At 41.6% G+C, this 19,869-nt stretch overlaps 3 protein-coding genes and 1 long non-coding RNA gene across 5 annotated transcripts; 2 read left to right on the top strand and 2 right to left on the bottom strand.

The window, feature by feature from the left end:
- Positions 1-925: 925 nt before the first annotated feature.
- LOC120289576 lies at positions 926-1,651 on the bottom strand. The gene has a single exon (XM_039304677.1). It carries the CDS (start codon positions 1,649-1,651, stop codon positions 926-928), a length of 726 nt encoding a protein of 241 aa, XP_039160611.1.
- A 1,234-nt stretch (positions 1,652-2,885) lies between these two features.
- Positions 2,886-5,844, top strand: LOC120289575. The gene is made up of 5 exons (XM_039304676.1): positions 2,886-3,020; positions 3,823-3,933; positions 4,309-4,410; positions 5,189-5,414; positions 5,807-5,844. The coding sequence occupies exons 1-5, from the start codon at positions 3,012-3,014 to the stop codon at positions 5,842-5,844; spliced, it is 486 nt and encodes a 161-aa protein (XP_039160610.1). The 5' UTR covers positions 2,886-3,011.
- On the top strand, positions 5,370-9,286 carry LOC120286230 (protein PLASTID TRANSCRIPTIONALLY ACTIVE 10-like). The gene is made up of 8 exons (XM_039304404.1): positions 5,370-5,412; positions 5,807-5,971; positions 6,095-6,255; positions 6,374-6,466; positions 7,507-7,680; positions 7,757-7,807; positions 7,986-8,132; positions 9,007-9,286. The coding sequence occupies exons 3-8, from the start codon at positions 6,199-6,201 to the stop codon at positions 9,103-9,105; spliced, it is 621 nt and encodes a 206-aa protein (XP_039160338.1). The 5' UTR covers positions 5,370-5,412; positions 5,807-5,971; positions 6,095-6,198; the 3' UTR covers positions 9,106-9,286.
- Positions 9,287-9,915: 629 nt separating this feature from the next.
- Positions 9,916-15,794, bottom strand: LOC120289453. Of its 2 annotated transcripts, none has more exons than XR_005547466.1 (12): positions 15,467-15,794; positions 14,676-14,808; positions 14,471-14,584; positions 13,504-13,577; positions 13,238-13,396; positions 11,813-11,886; positions 11,650-11,711; positions 11,471-11,551; positions 11,274-11,389; positions 11,123-11,189; positions 10,905-11,021; positions 9,916-10,831 (listed from the first exon to the last, which is right to left on the bottom strand). It is a non-coding gene; the product is annotated as an uncharacterized LOC120289453 (long non-coding RNA). The 2 variants fall into 2 exon arrangements; XR_005547467.1 differs by having other exon boundaries at positions 13,504-13,562.
- Between the last annotated feature and the right edge of the window lie 4,075 nt (positions 15,795-19,869).

Genomic DNA, 19,869 nt, shown 5'->3' with positions numbered 1-19,869 from the left:
AAGCCATTGCAAAATCTCCTTGCCTGGCCTGACTAGTAACAGCATCCTTATTCTTCATTCACATCACAGTCAACATAGAGCACATTGCAGCTGTGATCCTGAAAAACTTGTACATCACGACCGATCTTCTTAGCTTCTGTACAATGACTTGTTTCACAAGCTGATTCAACTAATTATATTGCTGAGCTTTGATACAAACGATCTTGTAGTTCTACTGGAATATGACTGCTGAACTTGTACATTGTGATTGATTTTCTTTATTTATGGAACATTAACTGCTCGCAGAAGATATATTCGTTGATTCTATACGTTGCATTGCCGGACCCTTCTAAAAATTCGGATCACAGATTTGATATATACAGTCTTCAAGCTAAGGAGAAGGAGAGGAGCCGAGGTGGTTCGAGATCAAGAGCCTTGACAATGAGATGGTTTTTCTCGGGGATAGTCACCTGACGTTATTTTGGATTTGCCTGGTTTTGTGCCGTATGGTTTATGCTTCTCAGACGATGATTATCATGTGGGCACTATAGAGACATGGTCCGATTGATCAAGCCTTCAAGCCTATTCCTTCGGATACTTCCCAATAATGGCTCGCGAGAAAGTTTGGGCTGTTCATCTCGACTTTGGTTAAGCCACTAATCAGTGATGCTCTGCGGCAATGTAACTCAAGCATATGCCTGAGCACTAAAGGGAACAGATTGAAAGTAATATTATTCTAAAAAGTTGTACAAGCTTAACACAAATCGGTACATATGAGAAGTGAGAACAAGCCTTTCAGTACTTGGACGCTTGTCGTCCTTATTTATGGACACGAATCCACGGATATCCCAGAGCAAAATAATCCCCGCGTATCCCGGAAAGACGCTAGAATGAAGTCTCGATTACCTCGTTCACTCCGGGGGCCTCGACGGACGATAGGGAACGACTAATTATCGTCGTCGTCGTCGTCGTCGTCGTCTTCGCTGTCGTCTTCGCAGGCGAGATCAATCATGACGGTGTCTCCGTCTTCGTCTTTGTCTACAGAGGAGGTTTCGGAGGCTTCTTCGGAGGTACTGGAGGCCTCGTCGGAGAAGAGATTGGAGGGATCTTCAATGGCTTCAGGGTCTTCATCGGACGAGGGAAAAACAAACGCCGGGAACACCCCTACAATTCCCTCTTCCTGCCCAGAGCTCGGTGGTGGTGGTGGTGGTGGTGGTGGTGGGACGGCATGGACAGTTGGAGTCACACAGTAGCGCATCTCCCTCACCGCAAGCTCGATGTCAACCGTCCCCTGGGGCCTGCTAGAGGGCTCCCAGAGCTGGAGGGTCCACCGGTAGGCGCGCTCTCCGCCGACGTCGTCCTCGAGGACATCGCGGAGCCGGAGCTGGGCCAAGCCAATCAGCAGCCCGGTGCCGTCCTCAGAGCCAGCGTGCAGGACGCGGACTTGCAACACGGCGTCCTCAATCGGCATACCCGAAGGCAGGGGAAGGAGGACGGTGTGGTTCCAGGAGGGGGAGGACCCACCGAAAGGGTCGGCTGGTGTGAAGCCTATGCAGCTGTAGTGAAGCCAGACGGCGGCGTAAGGCAGGAGACGTCCGCCGCCCTGGTTCACATTTTCGAGGCGATTGGCGCCGATGAGTTTAATCTCGACAGCGTGGACGGAGGAGGCCATTTCGAGGCAGCGAATTGCAAGAGGCTTGAAGGTGGGGAAGGATCAATGCTCTGAGTGACGGACGTGTTCGCCGGTAGGGAATGGTTTTAATCACGGTGGTAGCCGTAGAGCACGCGAGACTGGCGGGCGGACGTGAACATGTTTGTCCTCCTGATGCGAGAGCATCCAACATAGGAGAAAATATTGGGTGGTTTAACCCAACACGTAGGCGGTGGGTTAAACCATTCAGCGACTGACGCGTGGCGCCACGTAGACGAGGGTGTCAGGCTTTCAAAATTTGCGCGCGCTCCTCCTTGCCCACCACTCTGACGCTCTCTCTCCTCTGCTCTCCTCTGCGACATGTCCACTCGTCCTCTCTCTCTTCTCTCCCTTTCCCCGTTCTCCCCGTTCTCCGTTCCGTTTTGCGAGAGAACAAAATCGCAGGGCTTCTCTCTCCGAATGCTGTTCCCCTCCTTTGCGCTCTCTCCTCCGCTGGTTGCCCGCGACGCCTCCTCCGCTGGTTGCCTGCGACGCCGACGCCCTTTCCACCTCTGCCGACGCCGACGCCCTTTCCACCTCCGCTGACGCCTCTGCTCTCCTATGCTGGTTGCCCGCGACACCGACGCCGACGCCCTTTCCACCTCCGCCGACGCCTCTGCTCTCTCCTTGCTGGTTGCCCGCGACGCCGACGCCCCTCCGCCGGTTGCCTCCGTCGCCCCCAACTCCGATGCCGACGCCGACGCAGCCTCCGCCTCCGCCCCTGAACCCGACTCCGACGCCGACGCCCCTCAAGCGAGTTGCCTCCGTCGCCCCGACTCTGACGCCAACGCCGACGCCGACGCCTCCGCCCCTCCACCTCCACCTCCGCCCCCGACGCCGTCGCCGACGCCCTTTCGCCTCCCTCTCGCGACCTCTGCTCCGCTCTCTCCCTCTTTCCTCTACGGAGCGCCCTCGCTGGCCAACCCCGACGCCGACAAACCCCTACTTGCGTTTTGGCTTCCCTCTCCGCGAACGAAGGTCGCTCTCTCTCTTTCCTTGGCGAAGCGCCCCCTGCACCTGAACGCGGACGCCGCCGATGCCGACACCGTCGCCTCCCGCCGTCACCTGCCCAAGCCCCACCGATAGGCACCCCATTGGCGACTCCCGTACGTCCGGAGGTTCGTTTTTCTTTTTTTTTTTGGATTCCACTCAGTAGAATTCATGTTAAGGTTTATAGTCGGATAAGGATGGAGCACACTTGCATTAGGAATCCACTCAGTAGAATTCAGAGGAAGATTCAGAAGGAAGCAGTAGACCTTGTTTTTATTCAATAAGCAAATCTGTTGGTTTTCTGGACAAAGAACTTGCTGCTAGTGGGTTTACTAGAAAAGAGCAAGATGATATGGACAAGGTATAGTGATTCACGATGATTTGCAAATCGTTAACATTGTGTTGTCCAACTGCTTAATTCGGTGTTAGACCTAGTGGCTGACCATAATTGATTATTCTGGTTCATGCTTGGACCACTTAGGAGTGTGCCTATTTAGTCTTATTCCTTCCATGGATTTTACTCTTTGTCATTCTTGGCTTCTGTCAGCTCCTTTTCTCACGATCATCTTCATTCTCTTGCATCTGAAAGCCAAAATAATATCTCGCCAATTGCCTGCATTGTGGCTCCTGGCTCTTGCATGTTTGCTCCTTGATTGGAAGTGGAAGTGGAAGTACTTTGGTAGTATTTTAATTTTTGTTTTCTGTTTTCTTGGAAACGTGTGAATGAAAATGAAAATTCTCTAACGGGATGAAAAATGGGAGTATATGCTTGTATTCCATCAAAGCTGTAAAATAGAATTTTTCTTTTTCCTTCCAAAGATCTGTGCTTTTGTTAGAATGAATAAATACTGGATACACCAAAATGTCATTTTCAGCTTTGAACTCTTTTTTTCATTCATAACATGCTTTCCATTGTCGAAGTTGTAAAATAATTTCCAGTGTCTTTCCAAACGTGTTTTTGAAGCTGCCGCATTCTGAAATGTAAATGAAAACAGCATATACAAATTTTCTGGAACCAATTACATGTTGCCCTGGAGAATTTTTGTGCAACTAGTTGACATTAATCGAAAGTTCATCCCTAGCGTGTCATTGATTGAGTATTGTAAGTGTGCATTGTCCATGATGCGATATTAACCTTCTCTTATTGGATTCCTTTGATATAGTTCGTCGAAGAAGAAAAGGACCAGGATATATGTTATGATGATGAAGAAGATAGCGCTGGAAGGGATGAAACAATCATGAGTGATGTTGACTCTTTGCATCTGCTGGATCAGGTACTAGTATCAGAGCATTCGCTGTAATAGGCCTGAAAATCAACATTGCTGAAACTTTGTGAAACCTATAACATCAGGGCATGAGATTTCCTCTTTTTTACTGGAAGCTATGTTGTTCGCTGTGCTTTATTTTCAAAACTGGGCAGATCTTTTAAGACTATTGGAGCACTTGAGTGACTTTTCACCGGATAAGATGAAGTCATGTTTTATATATTCGTTTATGAGAATTTCCTGGTTTGTTTCCTGGATGGTTAACTGGAGGATGCAATATTAATTTTCTGGCAGTCAGCTGAGATCCACCTTAAAATATATTTTAAAGTCTAATGTGCTGACTTACTCAATATTATATCCTATTCCTGCTATTTGTATGACCAGCCAGGGCACATTGTAGAAGGAAATGAGGAGGAAATCAAAGAAAATAGACAAAGATGTGAAGGACAACTCAGCAAACCTTGGTGTGAGGGATACTTCAACGAGGTAAGTTTATATGGTGAAATTTTTTTAGGCATTAGGTCTGGCTTTCGCCCACTAGCTATGTAGTCTTGGATAGTGCGTGACAGCACTTTTGATTATCAACATAAGCATGAAGGTTGAGTAATATGAATCACATTGAAGACATTCTGGCTTGCAGATATCTTGAAGTTCGATCTACCTTTGTTGTGTTCTATGATGCTCAGGCCCATTTTGATAGTTTTGGGCTTGGGTTCCTTGTTTGAGAACCTCTGACTATACTCGAGTGTTTAGTCTCTGTACTTGTGACAAATTTCATAGACAACGATGATGAATAAGCTTTGAAAGATGCCACCTATCTGTGAAATGAACTTATCTCTCTATGTTCTCCTTTAAAATCCCATTTAATGGCGCCTGATGGAATGGCTAATTCAAGTAAGTTTCTGACTTGAGGTCTTTTGAATTTAGCAGCTCATAATTTGGACTTGTTTGAACTTACAAAAATGAGCTATTCGTAAATTTGCTTCTCGAAATTTTTGCTGATAAATACATGTGATTTTAGCTTGAGTAATTGTGTTGCTGTCAACTGTTTTTTTCGAGGGGATAATAGACTAGTATAGTGTTTACTAATTGTTGTGTTTGGTGCTTTTTCACATGTGTTTATCAGTGAGTCATCTGTAGTTTATTGAAAATGAAAAGTGACTTAAGTTTTTTAAAGAAGTTTTTCCATAGTCATCACTTATCGTTGTTTATTGCTCTTTCTTGTTAGCTTCAGTAATGAGAGTTTCTTTTCCACCTGGTGCAGGATGAAAGTGAAGAGAATGCGAATGATGCTGAGTTGGTAAAGCGCCTGAACAAGCAGAGACAGCGAGCAATTGCTGCTGTTCATAGAGGAGGGAAGACCATTGCTTCTAGAAATTCTTACAAGGACAAAGGTGGAAGGTCATCTCACAATTCCAAAATTCAAAAACAATTAAGCTCCGGTATTGCACTTGGAAGAATTCAGCAGCATATAGGGGCTGGAGGAAGGTGTGAGTTTAAGACTTCGTATTATAGCATATTTCACTAGGGAAGATAAAGGAGATTTTTGTGTATTGGAAGTATAGATAGGTGGCTATTTTGCTGCAGAATATGTGTAATAGTCAGTTACTGTAATGATGTTTATGTAATAGTCAGTTACAGTATCAAAAGAAAAGCCACACATGCAATTTTGTACAGAAAGAGGAACCCCTTCTAATATGTTGGTCATTACTTGTCATATGGTGATTGTGTGCTATTAATTTGTTATTTGCTGCTACTCGTTGATGTAGTCATCTTCCAAAGGTTTCAATCTTTTTGAAGAGTTGTGCTGACTGTTAAGGATATGTAAGCTTTGTGGAGAAAACTTTGGCATGTACTGATATCCTGTATTTTTCTATTGCAGTCTGTGGAATGAATGAGGAAAGAGATGGAAAGATTTGATCATGAAAGAAGGAAGGAAGAAGAAAGGTTGATGTGTGAACAGCAGATAGAGGAGGAGAGATTGCTACGTGAGCAAAGGCGTTAATCAGAGTGACGGGAGAAGTATTTACAGAAAGAATCTATTAAGGTAAGTATTTGAGCTTGATATTATATTTTAACTAGTTAGTTTCTTTTGCTTTATTTGATTGGTTAAGCAGCATCTCTTCTTTTCTCTTTTCTTCACCAACTTCTCTGGTTTTTTGTTTGGAAGGCGGAGAAAAAGAGACAAAAAGAAGAGCTTCGTCGAAAAAAGAAGCGGAGAGACGAAAAGCTGCAGTGGAGAAGGCCACTGCTCGCAGAATTGCCAAGGAATCCATGGAGCTTATGGAGGATGAACAGCTGGAGCTGATGGAATTGGCCGCTGCAAGCAAGGCATGTACTTAAATGTGATCATAAATCATTTTTATTGTTTGTGGACCTTTTGCCAGAAAGGATTCAGTCTATAGAGTTCTAATGACCTCCATCTTTTTCTTTGCTCCTGTATATGCAGCGTGATTGTGGAAGACCTCCTATACCTAGAAAAGACCCAGGAGCAAAACCTGAAGAGGAGCCTCTATTATCAAATCACCCTTATGTTGATAAGGTATATGTGTAGATAAGATCCATTCATCTTTCTTTTGCAGTAATGCATCTGTTGAAATTCCAGCCACAGTATATGAAGTGTCTTCTTTACAAGTGACCATCGCATAATTGCTAAATCATCTTTGTATTGTAGGCCATCGTCGGGTATTAGCAAAGCACATTTAGTATATCTTGATCTATTCTCTAAGGGCACATGTTAACTAACTTCCTATATAAAACGCATGGCATGCGTTCCCCAGAATGGCAACTTTTTCCAAAAAAATTGCTAATGGATTCCATATTGATGGTTCTTTGTTCAAGTTTTTGGTTTTAGGTTGCATACATATTGACGCACAAATTAATCACAAATATATGGCAAACAAGAGGTCCCAAGTGTACTTAAAAGACTAGAGAGGGGGTACATCCTAAGGCAACAAATTTTGGACTGCTACTTAAGTGTCTACCTTCATGACTCCTACCTTTTTGGAGGTGAGAATCAATTAGGTGCACTTTGGACTATGCGTTTGTCATTCATGTTAGGTAATTGGGTTTAAGCGCCTATCCATGTTAGGAAGGGAAATAAGAAAACCTAGTGGCTCACACGTTTGTTTGTGGGGAAAACTTAAAGACCTTCTCTAGGTCTTCTAAGGGCTTAACCCTTCTGGACAAACTTTCTTAACTTGATCCTTGGGTTTTGTTACCAAAACTCAAGCAATGAACACAATGATGTCCTTCATGTGTGCAAGATGGTTGAAATTTCCTTTGCGAGTAACCAAAGTCATTGGCATTTGTTTCAACACTAAATAATGTTTCTAAAATTCTGATTGAATATATTCATTTCACTCAACTATTCTGTTATGCAATGAGGTTTTCTTTTCATACCTTTCACCCTTGTTATGCACTGCAACCATAGCTTCATGGTCTATAATGAGTGTAGAAAAGTACTGATAGCTTAGTTAACTTTATACTAAACTTCAAAAGTCTGCGGTCTTTCAAATGCCACTCCTGCTCATGAGTGAATTGTCATTATTACAATATTTGGGGTGGTGTGGCTTTATGCAGTTGTGGCAGATACATGTCGCTGAGCAAATGATTTTGGATGATTTGGAGGCCAATCCTGAGAAGTACCAAAACCAAAAATTATCTGAGTTGGTTGATGATGATTATGATGAAGAGAAGAGTGTTGAATATACTAAGGCTTACTATAAGAAGTCCTTAATACCAAAAGTTATTCTGGTAGGTTATTTGATGTTTAAGATACATCAATCTTATAATTGGTGATTTCTCTGATGTTGCCTCGTATTTTGGGCAGAAAACTAGTGTGAGAGAACTTGACTTGGAAGCAGCTTTAGCTGAGCGTGAGGTTAGTTATTGCTTTGTTGTTGCACAGATTGTATCTTCCCTACTCAAGTACTGTTCATATGAAATTTTAGTCACTGTATGCATATGTCCCATTTTGTCCAGATTTAGATGATACTCTGGTTTTGTTTGCCAAGTCACTTTATGAGATATCTGTTAATTGGCTTTCTGTCTACATGTAGTTCCATAAGAAAATGAGAAAAGAAGCAGAAAGGGGAGAGGCATATAAAATTTCCAAATTCAGGCGAAATATTGAGATGGATGAGTATGACTTGATGCATTGGCGTCGGTCATTTGAAGAAAGAAGCCTTGATCAGGGATATCAGCTGGTAATCCCATGTCATTATAACATATTTGACTCTTTTGATATTGAATCCAATTTATGTTTCCAATTGCGGGTGTTTGACGTTTGTCGTCTTTACTAACTGGGCATTTTGGGAAACAAAACTAACCATAAAAGGATGCAATCACCCAATCTAATTTTTTTTTTTTTTTCGTTTATATCACACGTAATATGTAAAAGATTCCACGTGCCATGTATGTTGCCATTGACAGATTTCCAGGAATGACAGAATTTAGCACATGTTTGGTACTCTTATTCCTACAATGTGCCACTTCGCTTTGGGCTTTACTATTTGTCATAAAAGGGTAAGGAAAAAAAATCAGTTGCACTGACAAAATGGTTCAATATTGCAGTTTGCAATTAGAAAACCTTGTACGAAATAAATAAAAACGGTCCATGAAAGGGACTAATGTTTGCTTTTGTGAAAGGAAAACTTAGTTCATTCAAATTTTGTCAAATGAAGCAAAATGATTTTGGTCACTATCTACCTATTGATAGCCTTTACTTTCATACGTGTGACTTATAATTTTCTTGTGGGCATCTTACTGCATCTTACTGTATACAATGCATGCTAATATCCTTCACTGAGAATAGGATTGTCTATCTGGTTGAAATTCTTGTAAACATTACAAGGAATGGCTATGATGATATCCTTTATATAGTATGTTTAGAAAGCAAGTTTTTCTGAAAGCTGTTAGTTCCTGTCCTTTTGGAGTGCTGAGAATGTTTTGTTACCAAATCAGCGGAGAATCTTTTCTTTCATTCTCTCTATAAATGCCAGAGAACTTTGTTCCTGGAATTAAGATACTCAAAATATGCTGTCTGATAATGTTAGCTGAACAAGGCTCGTTATTTTACAGCCGACAAGCCCTGGGCCTGCCACTGGAAGAGCCAGGGAGATATGTAGACAGCGGTTACTTTGGCAAGGATCAATACGATCCTTCAAACCCTTTATATAGATATGACTATTGGGGCGAACCGGAGAACTCAGAGAAAAGCAAGCAACAGAGGATGACGGACGCCCACAACAAATCCATGGTTGGCAAGGGTGTCGTGTGGTATGAAATGTCTTATGAAGATGCCATCAAGCAAAAGATGCAGAGAGAAGCCGCATCAAAGGAGTGATGCAAAAAGATTTCGAGGATCAAGATAGCGATAAAGACGATGAGGGCGGCGATGACGGATTTTGATTACAGCATCCTTGGCAACCCGAGCATTAGTTTGAGAACCAGCCTCTTGTTAATGGGACTGAATCTTCTAGAATATCAGATGAGGGTATGTTTGAGGACTAATGTAGCCATTGTTGGATAGTGGAAAGTCTGTACAGCGGAACGCATGTTATCTTTCCTATTTTTGACCAACGCTCGAGTTAAAAGCCGTTGTGTACGGAGCATTCTAGCCTTTGCTAAGCAAGGACAAGAAGCATGAAGAAAAGTTTGAGAGTTCCATAAAGAAACACCCCTATCTTTGTAAAGTACGTTGGAAGGATTTGATCAATTATATCATTTACCATAAATGGGAAGGATGAAAAAGCCAAACTTAGGAAAGTTACGATCTCAAAATTTACGAAAATCCAAAGAAGTCGTGAAAACTTACTACCATTTGAAGGACTTCACGAATCGTAAGGTTGTAATTTATTGAAAACACTGATGACACTCGCGAATTTTCATTGGAAAAGTCATTCAAAAAGGTATTGCCTCATCTAAAAGGCAGTTTGAATAAAAAAATCAGATGAAAAGAATCAGTGCATCATGCTTGGACATATATAATTCATCTGAAAAAGCAGATTGAATGAAGGAATGATCGGAACATACACAAACAAAGGAAAAGAATGAGTTTTTGCTTTTTCCTTTCTTTCTCTTTTTTTTTTCTGTGTGGCAGAGCAAGAAAACAATTTGATCTTTCCACTTACGCCGTGCAAACAGAACCGGAGCCTTTATACAAGGAAAGACTGCCTCTTCTCTCTAACTTATCCTCCCGTCTTTCTTTTGCCCTTCTTTATAACAGTCTATCCTCGGCGTCCATCAGAAAAGCCTACTGCTTTCGCTTATGCTCCATTTCAATGAATCGGAATCAATATCTCCAAATATCTATATGTACACGCTCCTTCCAAATCCACATTTTGCGTCGCTGACCATCCACAGATAAGATAACACCAACCTCAGTAGCCAAATGTTCAAAGCAAAAGAAGGAAGTTCCCAACCCTCTTTGAGAAAGGCTGGAGCAGTGTGTTCCCCCCAATCCATTGGGCACTTCCAATTTAGGCGGTGTCACCTAAGAAGGAAGGAGATTTCCCCCACTTGTCTCATTCCTCCTAAAGGAACTCCTTTCCAGTCCCTCTTAAAAGGATTTAAGTTCCTAGTGTCAGAATATGGGAAAAAAAAGATTCTCTCATCAATCAATTTCCCCGTCCTCTACGTCATTTGGTGGTGGCAGAATCGGATGACTTTTGGGCGGCTCACTCTCCTCATCCTCATCTTCGTCATCAACCTTCATGTACAAGCCAAGCTGTTCTAAAGGATTGCTACAATTCTGGAGTTTGAAACTACCCAGATGGTCTTCTGAACAGTCTGGGCTCTTTGCCTCCTCCAAGAAGTTTGGTAATTCCTCACCATGAGGAACCCAAAGCATCTCCAAGTCCTCCATAAACTGACTGTTCTCATTGATATCAACTGTCTTTTCCATCTGCAGAAACCAAGACTTGTCAGATAAGTACCTTTTAAAACCTTGTCCAGGAAACTGCAAGGTGTGCACTCACCTTTTGCAATGCTTGACGAGCAAGTTCCCTCTCCAGCTCCCTCTGCCTCTTGGCTTCAGCTGCAGCTTTTTCTAGCCTCTTCTGCTGCCTTTGCCTCAGCTTGAATTTTAGCCTTTTCTGATTAGTAGAAAAAGAAAAAAAATTTAGGAGACCCATTGTAAAGAGCTTTTTTCTTTTTTTTGGGTTGAATGACGATGATGGTATATAATAAAAGAGACCTTCTTTTGCCCGCCTCTCAAGTTCCTCTCTCTCTATTCGTAACTTCTCAGGATCCCGCTTCTCAACCTAAGATGGGAAAAACCACAAATATAAATATCAAGTATCTAGACAAGTAGACACAGAAAAGATGCATCAAGCACTGTGTTCAACCTTCTCAAGAGCCTTTTCTCAAGCTTTAAATATAGTCTCAGCAAATCGGTTCCTCAAAAGTGCTGCACGATAACGCTTCTCAGGGGAGACTTGCCTCTCAGGTGGAGTACTCTCCTCTATAATGTTACAGCACCATGCGTGAGATCATGCCCCCGTAAGGTACAGCATACAATTATCTTTATGATGATCATGCTTACCCTCTCCCTGAACATCAGCTTCTAAGGGAAGTGAATTGGGCTGAGAATTTTGCACAACTTGATCCATCCCATCAACAGATGCTAGAAGTAACACAAGGTCAGTTATTAATTCATCAGTCCAGATGGATGCACAAAGTGAATCACCTTTTAACCAAAATGCAATCTGAACTTAAATTTACCAGTATCTAAGTCATGAAAAGTACTCTTTTTGGTCATCACTTACTCCATTAGCCATGCCTTCCTGAAGTAAGAGAAATAATTTGCATAAAGTTAGCTGACAACATACGAACCAGAACCTCAGTCATGCAACATGACAACAGCACCTAAGCTTGGCATATCTACCTTCGCCACCTTGACAGGTCCAGAAACCTTAGCAGGATCTAATTCACTAGCGGATGAACTAGCTGAGTCTGCATCTGACGAGTAGGAAACAGGCACAAGTGCAAAGATATGAGAGCTCAATCAAGAAAAGTCATAATGTTCTGCAATTCAAGAACATTGTATTAAACATCAAAAGCTTACAGGCTTATAACAAAGGCTAGTTCCAAATCCATGTATGCCCATCTACCTAGAAATGGCTAATGATGACGAAACAATGCCCAGGCTAATAGCTGTACCAACTACACAGTCTTAAGCACTGCTGCTACATTGACAGACAAAGCATTGCCACTACACATTGAGAGACGATTTGACAAAGTTATACTTGAGTCAAAGCATGACTCTGACCCACTACTAATGATGAAAAACATGCAAAGAGATCCACTCCCCATTTCTTCAAAAAATTAGATGGTTAAGCATACACCAGCACATATACCATTCTACACGCATGTCTACTTGCAAACCTTGTACGAAACTACTTTAAAAAAACATCATGTGCAAATTTGAGGGGACTTGCTGGGTATAGTTAATCTTAAGAACTGATAAACCAAATTTAAAATCCATTTTAAAACTAATAATAAATTTGGCAGGTTTAAATTACTACATAGAACATCATCACCCAGACCCTTCAGCAAACATGAGATGAACTTAAAAAAGGTGTACACCATGAGATATGATGTGCACATCTTCTGAATAAGTGGTGCAAAAAACCAGTTCTCATATTTCTCTTTTTCATACAATTTTTTACAGAAAAATGTTTATTGTCCTAGAAATAGGTACTACAGAAAAAAAATCAGAAATATAATGCAGATCTTGCTCAGATCCCCCAATTTTGACCACTCTACAGGCAAATTTGCGTGCATATAACCAAAATGAAGAGTCCTTCCGCCATTATATTGAAAACTAAAACTCCCCATAGCAGCACTTGTGGCTCCTTCTTCGAAGGACATCAAATGAACCCTGAGAGAGATCATGACAGGCAACAGGCGAAGCTGACACAAAGAACCTGGGAATTTTCTTATTCTATTCTACTATTCTGAACAATTGATAACAAAGGCAATCAAACAAAGCAGATGACTTAAGAACTTTAAACACTTCATATGCAAATACTAAGAAGAGTGATCAGCACTTAAGGACTTGGTGCATTCAACGACCAAGTTCAAAATAAATTGCCCTCAGAAGTATGAACTTCACAAAAAAAAAAAAAATTGAAAATATACAAAATCAGATTATGATGCGGACTAGAAAAGCAGAAGATGTCCCTAGCATTTGTGTATTGGTAATTATAGAAAGAGATGTGCTCCATACAGTTAGACAATACAACTTCCAAAAGAGAAAGTATAACTTTATGAAAAAAGAAAGTAGAAAAAGATCTGCAGAGGCGCGAACCACTTGATGAGGACCCCGATTCAGTACTGGAGCTACTGGAACTACTGCATTTACTGTTTCTATGCACCGCATCTTTCTCTATCTCTACTGGAGGGAAGCATGAAACTGGAGCGTCATTCCCGCCAACTATATCTACATCCTCATCAATCACGTCATTTCCTAGTAATATACAAGAAGAGAATAATGCAGTGTCAGATAGACAGCCCTTGTGCAGGCCACGCGCTGGTGCATGCATAACTATGACTTGAATATTTGACAAGGATTACCTTTGCAAGGCGGCAGTGATGAGGTGCTGCAGACGCACGTACAAGAGATAAAGCAATACCTGCTGCAGATGTATCTATAAACTTAAACATCAGAAGTGTCATTTCTAACCCTAACAGCAACAGATGCCATTCCCTGACTCACCTAAAACTACCACCAAGAAATTCATCGAAGCATGACGAGAACGCTCCGAGAGAATACTAAAATAGCCCCCCATCACAGTTCTCACCAAACTATTCTCAAGACAGCAGTACAAAAAAAGTTGCCAAGCAAACTTTTGAACCATCTAGATATCTTAAATATATATTCAAAACAAAGCACTATTCTCCTGTACAAATACCTTGGTAACTAACCTCCATATTTGTAGCAAATATAATGATATGCATATATATATATATATATATATCTACCCATTACCTTGGGACCTCATTTTGAAACGAACACTCGGGGAAAAAGGATAGAAGAACTGGGCAATCCATTCATTCGGTTTCCATAGCAACTGAATCAACAGAAAGTCACTGCCCAGATTGAACTGACCATACTGAAAACAAGAATCATCTACAGCTATGCCAGATCATTTATCAGGATTGGAGAAAACAACAACAACAACAACATAATGAAGAAGATAACATCATGTCAAATTGTCAACCCATGATTCCGAGGCAAATATTAAATGAGATCGATATCATGCACGAATCCAGATGAAGTTAGGAGACCCAACCAACCTTGGATGAAACACCAGAAACTCCGCAAGAAAAGAAGTACATGAGACATAATCGATATTCTACCACATACAGAAATGACCCAAGGAAAATTCTGATGACGCCCGAATCGGAAAAAAATATGTAACATTCTATTATCAGGTCTAAGGGATGGGAAGTTAAAAAACAGAGCCGCTGATATTTATAAAACACTTCATGCATTTAAATCTTTAATTTTCCTTTTTTGTGGGGGTGAAGAACGACTAACCTTGGGAAGAACATAAAGGAAGCATCTTCTTTCTTTGCTTGAGAAGTTAGTACTTTACTCGGTGTTCATCGTGGCATTCTCTCTCCTTTTCTTTGCAGCTGCTTCGTCCTCGTTCTTGCATGATGGAGCAAATGATTAGCGAGGATTTATGCTGATGTCTGTAGTAATTGAGGAACCATTTTCTCCAGGAAATCCAGGCTCCTACCTTAACTCGATAATCAATGGTAAACAGCTTTCGTTGGTTGTCAAACTTGGACTCGCAAATGAACAATCAGCCACCAAGCGACATGCCTCTACAACTTTATAAACTCCCAGCACTGAGTTGCATTTTCTGTTTACTGACCAATATCATAAGAATGCACGTAAAGCCTCCAAATCGCACTTTCACAATGCATAATTGACCAAAAATTCTATACTGTTCTGATCAAAATTATTGGTCAATGTAGCTTTACTGGTCCTGTTGAACCAATGATTTCATTTTGTGATAAGCACTTACCAAATAGGGAAAAACAACAGTCAATTGTATTTATCACTTTGTTTCACTGGATCGACAAAATTGAATGCAAAGTGACAGCATGAGTTCACAGCAAGCGCTCGTTCAGAAACAGAAAAGACAAAACATCCGCACCATTTGAACATATAGCGATTAACTAATCTAACATTCTCAGAAAAACCAAAAAACTCTCCCATTCAAATATTTAGAAGTGCCTATAACCGCAGTCTTCTGACTTGAATGTCTTCACAAAATGGAAAGGAACTCATCAGCACGAAGATCCATATATAAACATCAAACGCGAGACGTTACTGTAGCGCATCAAACGAACAATGATTAAATAATAAGTAAAATACAACTATCAAAAGCAGCATGAGACCAATAATGCACTCCAAGTGTAAACAGATCAGTCTATAGACACAAACTATCACATCTCATGGTAACAATACACGTCGAAGAGATAAAATGCAGATCTCGGATTCGCAATCCACTATGAGGCTAACCTTCGTGCCGAAAGGACCGACAGGATAGTTGGCCGCGTTCTTCGGTAGGTCGTCGATGTCCCTCGCCGAAGCGGAAGCGGAGGGCCTCGGCGTTGACGTCGGCGTCAGGGGCGAAGGCGGGGGCGGAGGCGGAGGCGGCGGCGGAGGCGGCGTCGTCGGCGTCCAAGGCAACCGCCTTGAGGGGCGTCGGAGTCGGGGACGACGGAGGCAACCGGCGGACCCGCAACACGACCTTGAGGGGCGGAGGCGGAGGCGGAGGCGGCGTCGTCGGAGTCGTGAGAGGGCGTCGGGGGCGGAGGCGGAAGCGGAGGCGGCGTCGGAGTCGGGGGCGTCGGAGTCGAGAATGGAGAGAGAGAGCTCGTCGGCGAGAATGGAGAGAGAGAGCAGAGGAGGGGGAAGAGAAGCAGCTGTGTGACCTCTTTATTCTCCTCCGCAACGGAACGGAACGGAGAAGGAGAGAGAGAGAGAGAGGACGATGCGACAGGGGGCTCAGCGTCGCACAGAGGAGAGCAGAGCAGGGAGCGTCAGAGTGGTGGGCCAAGGAGCGGCGCGCGCAAATTTTGAACGCCTGACACCCTCGTCTACGTGGCGCCACGCGTCAGTCGCTCAATGGTTTAACCCACCGCCTACGTGTTGGGTTAAACCCACCCAATATTTTCTCCAACATAGCCAGTAACACCAACTCATCGATTCTTTTCCAAGTCAGTTACGTGGTCCGATGGATCACTTTCACCCCATCACGCATCACCTCCTGAGTCCACGGCATCTTTTGCTTTTTGAACTCAGAAAGGGAGAAATGAAATGAAATAGTCCGCCCTGTGGGCCCCACCAATCACTCTCATCCTCTATCCTCAGGAGTCACCCCACCAATCTTTCCCCCATCTTGTTCTTTACTCGACATTTAGGACGACCGCGAGGAGCAGAGACGAACTCAGGCGACGATATTTCTTTCCGAAGGCAGATTAGATGAGTTTAGTCTCGACTTCCAAAAGATATTGGATCAAAGTTCATAAACCATCCATGTCATTTTCCCTTTTATTGAAGGCTATGGGTTTCAACTTTTCAATTTGTTTGATAAAACTCACCATTTAGATCTAAAAGGTTTAAATCAATTGAAAATTCAATTTAATTGATAAGTAAGGAAATGTTACTCTTTTTTTCTTGGGTAAAAAAAATCAATTTAATTGATAAGTTAATTTCTTATTTTTGTTTTGGTTTATGTACATTTACTGTATTTTCGTTGGAGTGAGCTTTGACTTATTGGAAGTTTACTCTTTTCTTAGGCCCCGTTTGACTCAGTCGACGGAGACTAGACCACGTAGGAAGTCATTACCTCCCAAAGCACCTTCCTCTCAGACAAGAAAAGGACGCTTATTCTCGTCCTTGGCAGCATCCTGGAAAAGAAACAACTCGTTACAGATGCAAACCAGGCTTTTTTTTTTTTTTTTTTTTTTTTTTTTGGAGTCAGAACAAAAGCAAACGAGTTTAAGGTGCGGAAAGGATAGATCTGTTTTCCAGGCCACCTGATTGAAATGAAAAAGAAAAACGCCGCGTGGGTATTTGGCAGTTTTTTGTACCGGTGGTCCTGTCTGTTTTAGCATTTAAGAAGGAATTTGTTCTCGGAGCTCCGAGAAATTCGCATCAGAATACAATTAATTTTTTTTTTTTTTAAATTCATCGAAGAACAGGCCAATTGACTTCACTCCATCTCGAGATTAAATTGCCGGGTTTTGGGTTTGTCCATGGGGAATTTATGGATAAACGTCCTCTTGATTCCGACTGTTTCAATTTTCCAAATCCCAAGAGGCGCAACACGACCACTATCGACTCGCCGGTTCCGCAGTAAGAACCGCAAGGCCTACATGGTTCCTTCGATTCTCCGGTCTCCCAAGCTCGACACTGATTCCCCCGGCCCTATATGCTGACGTGACACTTTCCGATGGCGGTGACCAGCAATAATTTAAATTTCAAAACAACGTGTTCGGAATCCATATAAGATTGCAAATTTCAATGCAGCGCCGACATGATTCCCCCGCGTAGTTACGAACTTACAGCGCGAGGCGATAGGCACGATGTTGGGGGCCAAAAGTCAATTTATCAACCAACAATAATAGTTTCTACATTACCCTATGATGATAATGATTGGGTGCTTGAGTTTAATCCACCGTATCATATAAAATCAAGGGAAATTTACCTAATGTGCTCTAGTGCCACTTTCTAGAAAAACCTCGTCATATCATTTGAAGAATTTGTGACTCGTCTAGGAACAATAGAAGGGAAAATTGTAAGAGTGCAATCCCGCACATAAACTTTGGAACTTATAGTATACTTTTTATCTTTTATCTTTCCTTAAAAACATTTGAAATGAATTTCATAATTTTGGGCTTTCTTCGATGTCACTGGTTGGTCTTTTCATGCTCCATGGAGTCAGAGTTTTCACTTTCGAAATTTTGGTGAGGTCGAAGATTACAGGACAGAGCAAATAGATATTGCAATTAAAGTACTATAATTTTGCACAATATGGAAAAAACAAAAATTTGAGTGTGAATTGACCCTAAAAATCTGGTATTTAGAGTCCAGGTTGTAGAAGCCAACTTCAATTTGGACTCCTGGAACGGTGGGAATATAATCTCATGGACATCTTTTCTTGTTTGAGTGGGCAAAGGTTCAGAGGATTTTTATATTTCCTTGACTCATGCTCTCTGACCGGTTGTTGATGACTACAATATATGTATTGGGATAGTGCGGTTCTTTCAAGTGCTTGGATGGGTTTTCTTCGTTGGTTTTGTTCGGAAAATTATACCACCAATTCCAGTGTTGAAATCGATTAAATCTTATGATAAAATTTATTAATTCTTTTGTGGTTGAGAGATTATTTCGCGAAAAATTATAGGATTGAATACGGCATGAGTTATTGATTGTAATTAAGAGCTAAGAAACACTCAGGGTGTTTAAGTGACTCAAGTGTGGTTGTAATCCATGTTACATTACTTGATCTATAGTACAATTTCTTTGTTACTCTTCTCATTGACGTAAGTCATTATTCTCTTGTTTCGTTTATTCTATTATTCAATCATTTGCTTTCACAACACGCGAAAATAAAATTAGTTTTTAATGATTTTTATTGTTGAGAATTAACTATTGTGGAAATTCTAAAACTTTCTCCAACTTTTCTTACTAAATATTTCCTTGAAAAAGATTTTCATTACTTTCTCACAATTTTACAATTATACTTTATTACATATAGAATTTCTCTACAATTACATAACATAGGCCATATAACTTATTAATTTTTTGTTCTCATGTACTATTTCAATAAATACGGATTATGAAAAATATCAAAAAAGTCCTAAACCTTTTATTTTGATTACTTTAGTTCTAAATCTTTTGATAATTTGTCAATGTAATTCTTCTGGCCAATTTTGGCCAGAAATTACTTACGTAGACACTAGCAATGCTATGTAGGATGGATGTTGCTAATATGGAAAATTTTTCTAATTTTCATTATTTTTTCATTTTTTTCTCTTCTTTTTTCCCCATACCAAGAAGGAAAAAGGAAAAGAAAAGAAGAAAATAAAAAATTAGAAAAATTGTCCATGTGGTATCGACCATACCACATAGGATAGCTAAGGTTTATAGCAACGATTTGTAGCTAAGATTGGCTAGAAGAACTACATTAGCAAGTCATCAGAAGGTTTAAAATTAAATTGGTCAGATTAAAAAGCTTATGACTGAATTAGTACGGTGAAATTAGTTTAGAATTTTTTTGGTAATTTTGTCTATAAGAATTCCATGTATTTCATATATGGGTTTTCCAATTTTCACTTTTTATCTGAATTATGAATATTATACATTTTAAACAAATCCTAAGTTTTGTATTCGTGGAAGCTAATTTGAGAAATGCATTCATGTAATCTAGGAGCTATAGTTCTTAGGAGAATTACCAAAAAGTCCTAAACCTATTACAATTGTGCCAATTAAGTCATAAACCTTTTTTTTTTTTTTGGTCAATTTAGTCTTAAACCTTTTACTTTTGTTCCAGTTCAGTCCATCTGGCCAAAATTAGCCGGCCGACGTGGCAGCTGGCGGTGCCCGTGCGAGCTTTTTTTAATAATATTTTATTATTTTTATTATTATTATTATTTTTTCCCTCCTCCCTCCTCCTTCCTTGGGCTCGGCGGGGTGAGGAGGCCTCGCTAGACGCGACGGCGAGGGGGCTCGCCATCGCGTCGGCGAGGGCTTGCCTCACCAGCCGTCGTTGGGCGCGAGCTTGCCTCGCAGGTCGCCGCGCGAGGCGAGCCCTCGCCGGATCCGGCGAGGGGGCTCGCCGTCGCGTCGGCGAGGGCTCGCCTCGCCGGTGACCGCGAGGCGAGCTCGCGCCCGCCGATGGCGAGGGCTCGACT

Source organism: Eucalyptus grandis, chromosome 11 (assembly GCF_016545825.1).
Source record: "Eucalyptus grandis isolate ANBG69807.140 chromosome 11, ASM1654582v1, whole genome shotgun sequence".
NCBI lineage: Eukaryota > Viridiplantae > Streptophyta > Magnoliopsida > Myrtales > Myrtaceae > Eucalyptus > Eucalyptus grandis.
Note: the sequence above shows the minus strand (reverse complement) of the source record. Positions and strands in the feature narration are given on the sequence as shown.